General features: G+C 46.0%; 1 protein-coding gene across 1 annotated transcript in view; it reads left to right on the forward strand.

The window, feature by feature from the left end:
• The window catches only part of TMEM233 (transmembrane protein 233), a 37,959-nt gene that overhangs the window by 17,439 nt on the left and 11,902 nt on the right, over positions 1–8,618 (forward strand). The window contains exon 2 of the mRNA XM_006770289.2: positions 4,146–4,282. Coding sequence (XP_006770352.1) covers positions 4,146–4,282 — 137 coding nt within the window. The remainder of the gene's footprint in view (positions 1–4,145; positions 4,283–8,618) is intronic.

The following is an 8,618-nucleotide window of genomic DNA, read 5'->3' on the forward strand; positions in this document are numbered from 1 at the left end:
TGAGAAACAGCTTGGGGGAGGGTGTAGCTGGAGCAAAAACAGCCCCTGCAGGTCTGACTTCCTTCCGCTTGGTCACTGGCGGTTGTGGTCGTGATGAACACCCATGGTTTTTATATAAGTAGATTCTTCAAGATTCTACCTTCCTATCATGTAACAGTTAAATGCAATGTCTCTAACCTGGCCAGTGTGGCTTAGTGGCTGAGCATCAACCTATAAACCAAAAGGTCACAGTTCAATTCCAGGTCAGGACACATGCCCAAGTTGCGGGCGGGGCTGGGGGCGGGCAGCCAATCAATGATTCTCTCTCATTGATGTTTCTATCTCTCTATCCCTCTCTCTTCCTCTCTGAAATCAATAAAAAAAATAATTTAAAAAACACTTTTAAAAAAAAAGATTACAGTACCCACAAAGGAAGTGACTTACATTTAATCGCAAGAGGGTGGGGATGAACTTGTCTTTGCCAAGACGTATGGAAAATACTCAGCTGTAATGCTGGGGGGGTGTGGACTAGACAGACTGACCCTGTTATTCCTGGTTTGTCTCAGGGTGCAAATTGCTGTTTCCTTCTCCTGACTGTGATGCACATGAGGCGCTGAAAGCAAGAGAAAGTGTCAGTTTTCCTTTCCTATTATTCGTGGGAAGAAAAAAATCTGGAAGCAGATGCAAACTATTAGCAGTGGTTATCTCTGGGAAATGGGGTTGGGAGGGGTTTACTAGGTGCTGCACGTCTCTGTAGTGTTTGAATGCTTTACACGTTCACAAATCCCACGGGTAGTTTGTAAAAGAGTTAACGAGATCGTATAAATTTTAAATATCTAAGCCATCCCTTTTCTGTCTAGTTCTTGCACAGCAGATGGGATAGTTTGCTTTCTAAGCTCATCAGGAAAAAGTACATATAAACTGTGCACTTTTCTCTAAAATCCATTTCCACCACTTCAGTCCATAGCATCTACTGGGAGACGCTAGTATGCGATTCCAATCTGGAGGAATTACAGCCAGTGAACTGGGGAGGAGGCACCAGTCCCCTCCTACTTCACTGCTAGATTTCCACCCTAAAGCCCGAGACCCTCACAGTGACGGTTTTAGAGTGAAATCTTACAGTTCTGGGGATCCAACCTCATCCTTCCCGGGCCTAGATCCTCATATTCACCCAGCAGATTTACCCATGGTCAGCCCCTTTCCCAAGGACCAGAGGAGGAAACGAATCCGTAAGAACACTCGTGGGGAGAGAACAGTTCTCAGTTGATACTGAAGGAGGCTTTTCATCGATTCTTCAAGCCAAACAAGGTCCCATTCCTGGAGCGACTCAACGTCTCCCTTATGAGTCCCAGAGAGACGGTGATTTGCAGAGAGAAGGGTCACAGACAAGAGGCCAGGTTGGCAGCAGGTGATGGAAGGCTGGGCAGGATTTGGCCATGGCTTGCACTGCACCCAAACCCCCCTCGTCAGGCAACCTGAAACAAACAACTCAAGTGGCCCAGGGACCCCCACATGTACCCTGTGCTCATGGGCAGAGCCTGCACACATAGATGTGGCACAGACTGGCTGTTCTCCCCACCTAGGATTCTGATAAGTAGCCCAGATAATTCTGTTGCTCTCCAAGGATACCAAGTGTTTTGAGGAAGAACAAGACAGGTAGTGACAATTCACAATAAAAGCTAACGTTTATTGAGCGTATACTATGTGCTCAGCCAATGCTAACCACTCTTCTTGCATTAATTTATTATCCAAGGTGAAGAAGGTACTATTACTATTGTCCCCAATTTACAGATGAAAACACTGAGGCTTGGAAAGCTTGGTAACTTGCTCTAATTCTCACTGCTAATAAGACACAGGGTTTGAACTCAGATCACTCTGGGTTTTGAGCCCATGCTCTGTTACACACTTCCGTGGGATAAATCTGAAGGTGCTGAACACCATAACCTCGCAGGACATTAAGAATCATTGCCAAAGATTTCCAATCCTGAAAAGCTTAAAAAAAATACTGTGGCAACAACCCAGGTGTCCATCCATGTGTGAATGGATAAACAATATGTGGACTATACCTACAATGAAATATAATCCAGCCTTAAAAAGAAAGGAAATTCTGACACTTTTTACGAATGGATGAACCTTGAGGATATTATGCTAAATTAAATAAGCCAGACCCTAAGATATTGTCTGAGTCCATTTATATGAGGAACCCAGAGTAAGTCAATTTCACAGAGACTGAAAGTAGAATGGTGGTTACCAGGGTCTGGGGAAGGGTAGATTGGGGAGTTAGTGTTCACTGGGTACAGAGTTGGAGTTTGAGATGATGGATGATGGTGATGGTTGCACAACGATGAGAATGTACTTAATGCCACTGAATTGTACACTCAAAAAGAGTTAAAATGGTACATTTTATGTTATGTGTATTTCACCACAATTTCTTAAATGTTTTTATTGATTTTTAGAGAGAGAGGAGGGGAGAAAGAGAAAGAAACATCGATCAGTTGCCTCCCACATGCTCCAGGGATTGAGCCCACAACCTGCAACCTTTCAGTACACAGGACGATGCTCAACCAACTGAGCCACACCGGCCAGGGCCACAATTTTTTTTTATTGATGTCTGATCCCCACATTAGTTATATCAGAATCTTTCCAGAATAGGGCCCAGCTATTTATTAAGATAATAATAATAACAACAACAACAACCAGGTGTTTCTAATGAGCACCCAGGGTTGCAAACGCCAGGGTTCGGGACTTGGAAATCTGAAACTCGCCGTGCTGACAGTCCCTGGCGTCACTGAGCTCTGGCTCTCCATTCCCACAAAGGGCTGAAAGGAAGTCCTTTTCATTGCCGAGTCCCCTGGCCTGTTGCTGACTAAGGTGGCCTGGATCCAAGAATTAATGGAAGCTTCCGGAAGCAGAAAGCCCGGTGGCATCCTGGGTGTTTCTCTGGCTTGTAATTGACTGCATAATGCCAAACCCTCCCTCACTTAATAGTCCAGGAAGAGGAGTGATTATCATGCAAGTGCTGTGATTTCAGGATGAGGATGTGAGGTTCCCACTGAAATCTACAATGATGGAGTCCCTCTTAAATGCGTGTTTCCGGTCTTTGGGCTGCTACACAACTTTGGGGGGGGGTTCTCACAATGGGAGTTATGATAGAGGCTTATTATAAGAGAGAGGAATGGCATTGGGCCTTCAGCTCAGCAGCAAGCATTCTCGGAGCACCCCCACTTTGCCTGGAACTGGGCTAGACTCCAGGGGGACCCCAACATGCCCTTAATGAACCACATTCTGTAGGAAAACAGACGTATTTATTCAGCCAGTATTTCGTGAGCTCCTACAATGGGCAGTATTTAAAATATTAACAAACTTGGATGCTCTGCTGGGCCCAGGGGCAACCCTTTAATTGTTGGATCGCAGTGAGGTCAGGGGAGCTCAGGGGAGAGGCCAGGGTGGTTGGGACATTGGAGGGGTGGCTGCTATTTACCAGCCAATACAGAAACATTCCCATATTTTAACATCCGGGAAGGCTGTTTGAGTAGGTGAATGGCAGTTTGCCTTGGGCATAGAGGTGAACAGGTCAGCCCAAGTCCCTGACATCATGGATCAACCTTCTAGAGCAGGAGTAGAGGTTTTCCCATCATGGACCAAATAAGGATTCTAGCCCTCTTAGGCCTTAGGTCTCTGTCCCAGCTCTCCAACACTCACTGTAGCACCAAAGCAGCCACTGACAGGAGTAACAAGTGAGTGTGGCTGCGTGCCAATAAAACTTTATTTACAAAACAGCAGGCTGAAGGTGGCCCATAGACCACAGTTTGCCAACTCCTGTTTTCGTGGATGAGACAGTAAACCCATTTATTCTTTCATTATACAAATATTTATCTAGCATCTTCTTCATGACAACTATTGCAGTGGGCACTTGAACAAGATAATGGTCTCTGCCCACATAGCACTTACACTCTAATGGGAGAGGCCAAATCAGTCATTTCAATGTGCTGTGGTAAGATGGAAGTCATCAGGAAATACAGAAGGGGAAGTTAGCCAGCCTGGGAGTTCAGGGAAGGCTTCCTGGAGGAGGTGGTTATATGTTCCCTGCTCAGATCAGCCTGAGAAGCACATGTCTTTCCTTGTGGGCTGTCTGTCATCACTTGCTCTTCCCTTGTGTCCCCCAGTCTCTGAACAGCTACAACAATGGAGACGTGGAAGGATCCAGGCGGCTTGGGAGGAATGCCAAGTGGGTGGCCATCGCCTCCATCATCATCGGCCTTCTCATCATCGGTATTTCTTGTGCAGTTCACTTCGCAAGGAAGTAAGTAGGCTTTTGGGAATCCCTCCCAATGTAGAATAATGCCCGTCGGGATCGGGTAGGCTGGGTTAGGATATTCTCTGGTAACAGACAATCCCAAGCAAAAGCATTTTCATTTTTTCTTCGCTGTGGTTACATGGGCCATGGAGGTCTGGGAAGGGTCTCTCCTCCACGGGATCATTCGAGGCCCCATGCTATCCAGAGCTCCAGCATATCGTAGCTGCTCTATTTAGAACAGAGGTCAACAAAGTTTTCCGATAGAGGGCCAGATAGCAAATATTTTAGGCCTTAAAGACCATATGGTCTCTATCACCATCTCAATCCCAACTACTGAACTCTCGCCATTTTCGCACAAAAGCAGCCATATATGATATGTGAATGAATGGGCATGGCTGTGCTCAATAAAACTTCATTTACAAAAACAGGTTGTTGGCCTGTGGACCATAGTTTTCCAACCCCTGATCTAAAATATGAGGCCCCCTCAGGCTAACCCAGGGGAGAGAAGACCAGAGAATCCCACCTGGGTTTCCACCGCCTGAGCCCTGGAGTGGCAGATGTCACTTAGACTCCCAATTGGCTAAAACAAAGCACCCGTCCCACCTAACGGTGAGAGAGCAGGATTGTGGGAGCGTAAAGGGGATACTTGGGATTATGGCTTGTTCTCCAACCCTCGGATCTGCTCAGTGAGTTCCAACACGGTTTTGCACTAAACTAGCCAAAGTGTTCCTAAAGGGCAGAAGGGCCACCACATGCTTTTGGGACTGCCAGCGAGCTCTCGCCTCATACGGAGACGGATGCTGTTGATGTTTCTTTCTGGATTTGGGAAAACTTATTCGGATTTCTCTGATCAGCTGAGATGGGCTCCATCTGCTAGAATCAATAACCTTTCCCATCAGAGGTTAGACAGAGGGTAAGGTCATGTGACAGACAACCAAGACTCAGAAATGAGAGGCCCAATCCATCTGTGTCTCCCTGTACAACTCCTGGAAAGGCAGACAAGAACTCTGGGGAATTCTTTAGCTTTACAGCCAGAGCAGCACGGTTATTCCCATACCATTTACCAGGAGCTGAGTAGGTCGGCCTCTTTGGCTTGATTCCAAGAAGGGGTCGATGGGTGAGTGAGGGGGGAAGACACCCTTGAGCCGGCCAGATCAGCCAACCCACCCTTGGCAACCAAGAGCATAGTGGATGCCACAGTAGCTAAACTGCCTATGGTACAAACCAGATCCAGGAGCAATCAAGGAAGCTGGATAGAGGAGGAGATGTCAAAACAGGGAGTGTCACAAAGGAAAGGATGGAGGGCTTTGGGCAAGGAAGGGACAGACGTGAGGCAGATGGCTGAAAGTCTCACAGTAAGTTGGGGCAGTGGGGGGGACTTGCAACCAGGAAGTCTGGCGCCATAGAATGCCGGGTTAGTAGTACCCCAGCCATCTGCTTAATGTCCCTAAACCTCAGTTTCTTCCTCTGTGTAATGGGAATGACAGTAGTACCCATTTAACAGAGCTATTGTGAAGGTGAACTAGATGATCCACAAAATGTGTATAACAGGGAGTCTGTTCCTTAGTTGGTGCACAAAAAAATGCAAACCATTTCTTAATCCTGACACTACTATTGTTATCGTGCCTGGGAGAGCACCTGAGAACTTAAGATGCCACTAAATCGAGCTCAAGGCTTTGAACTCATGAGCCAAACTCAAAGGATAGCGTGTGTTCCAGGAGAACAAGGCCAAGTCCTGGCTTAACTCCTAGGGACTTTGGAAAATACACACTTCCCAGAACCAAGCTGGAGCTAAGTGGGTTATAATAACAGTGGCAGACACTCACATACCAGGTACTGCTCCAAGCCCTTACAGGAATCAATCCTCAGGGGCTCCTCAGAGCAACCCCATGAGGTATTCTTATCCCTGGTTCACGGGTGAAGGAACTGAGGCTCAGAGAAGGGAAGAAATCAAAGATTTGCCTGATGTCTCACAGCTAGCGAGTGGTAACGGCAGGGTTTAAACCTGGAATATCTGGCTCTGGAAACTGTGTTCTTAACCACAACACCACACAGCCTCGAAGCCAACAGGTGCCTTCTGGTACAGTCAGCAACAAAGGCCAGTGGATGGCACTCGCCCTGCAGCCACCTCCAGAATTGTTCTATGTGAGGTTGGTAGGTGAGGTTTCAACCTATGAAACAACACGTGATGAGTTGGAGCCAAGGGAGAGAAAATTGAAAGACTTCAGGAGTTAAAAAAAAAATACATGAATGAAGCAGCCTGGTTGTGGGACAATAGGGTGTGGTGGGGACTGGGGCGAATTAGAGAGCACCATTTGAAGGGAGCAGCCACCACTCTGCTCCAGCTAATCGTTACCACTTAGAATGCAGGCTCCATGGGGCCCATTTTCCCAAAGACATTGGAAAGCTGGGATTTCATTTCAAATCTCCTGACTTTTAAATGCTGACGATCAGTTCACATTGCTTAAATACATGTTTTGTCAAAAAAAGACAAAACAAAAACATACAACAACCACATCAGCAACCTGGAGATTATCTACTTTACAGTCTCTGGTGGACAATTTGGATTTCAAATTTCAGTTTGCCCATTATACCCAGAAGTCTTCCTATATGGGGACTTTGTCCATCTTTAACATAAATATTTCTACGTGGAGACAAGGCAGTGATGTGTATATGCTTATGATTGAGGCTTTGTTAATAGTTCTAAAATGTGAGCGTGAGTCACTTCTCTGCTCCTTCCTCCTAAGAAGTAGTGTTCACAGTGGTGAGAACATGGACTTCAGCACCGGTTTTACCAGGATTCAAATCCTAGCTCTGCCATACAGACCACCCTGGCAAGTTATTAAACTTTCGTGCCTCAGTTTCCCTGTCTATAGAGTGAGGATAGAATCAACTTCCCTGCCTGTATGGTCAGGTTCCTTTTCGATAGACACCTCTCCCTCCATGTTAACAAAGAACACAAAAATGCCTTCCACAATTAGAACCCATGGAGCAACTCAAATTGAAAGGCTTGCCGTGTGTGTGTGTGTGTGTGTGTGTGTGTGTGTGTGTGTGTGTGTGTGTGTGTGTGTGTAAGAAACTAGGGAATGGAATCCATTCTATCTTCCGTTAAGTCCAACAACAAAGCCATTTCTCAGTCATCCTCTGAAATAAAATTTCCCAGCCATAGGAAGGACTGAATGGTAATATGGAACATTACAGCCCACGGGTTCCCAAACTCTGGGCTGCCTCCCAGTTCCCTGGGGAGGTTTAGGGGACGTTGACATCCAAGCTCCACACCGATGGATTCCAACTCGCTATGTCTGAAGGCCCAGGGATCTGCATTTTCCAACTCCCCACACCCACCCAGGAATCCAGATGCACGTGGCCAGGAGAACAGTTTTTGCCAAAACCTGGCACTCGTCCTCCCTCCCAAATGCAAAAGGAAGAACTACTAACCAGTCATTAACAGAGTCGTCAGTTTTCATTCCATCAGCAAACTCATCAGCCTAATGCGGTGTATTTAACTCCGGGGAGTCAAGTTACTGCCTAGGAGATGTGCCCGCAGGGAGGCTTTTTTGTGAGGATCTGAAAAGGCAGCAAGGACTTCCAGGGAGGGGCTGGGAAAACCAGACTTTATGGCTGACCAGGCCCAGAGACAAGACAAAGAGCCTTGAATATGAGTTCTCCAAGTTTCCTTTATAAAACTGTCTGAAGTAGGCTATTACCTTTTTTAAAATTGTGTAGTCCTGCCTTTTAAAAAAGTATTCTTTATCCATTATCAATGAAACTGTAACTAATCTCAAAGTCCCTGCCTTTTAAAAAATTGTTTTATCTTTATCAAGAAAACTGTAACCAATCATTTCTCCTCCAAATGATCAAAACCCCAGGTAGTTAATTTTCCTGGAATAGACTCGGGTCAGGATAGCCTTTACCCAAACTCATAAAAAGGTCTCCCCCTCCTGATTTTACAGGGAGCCCCTGTAAGCCACGGGTGTTTGTGGAGCAAGGAAAGACAGTTTTGTGGCATCAAATCCGTCAGAGCTGGGAATCACTGAACTGAAATATTCCACTGTTTTTGGCAGAGTGCTGTGCTGACAAAAGACAGCCAGGAACGCCTCACTGTGCATTAAAAATGCTTGTTTGTCATTCATAGAAATCAGACCTTCATGTTGCAAGTTTTCCAAATGGAATCAGAAACTTGCAATCTCTCAAAGTCATAAAATCCCTTGCTCTCAGGCTGCTAGGGAAAGTGGAAAGACACAGAGGTGATGCATTTAAATATTGCAGACATCTATTTATCAATCCTAATCATTCAAGTCCCTGGCCACAGTCACATGTCTGCAGGCTTTGACTTCCTGCT

The sequence above is a fragment of the Myotis davidii genome, unplaced genomic scaffold (assembly GCF_000327345.1).
Source record: "Myotis davidii unplaced genomic scaffold, ASM32734v1 scaffold803, whole genome shotgun sequence".
NCBI classification, from domain to species: Eukaryota; Metazoa; Chordata; class Mammalia; order Chiroptera; family Vespertilionidae; genus Myotis; species Myotis davidii.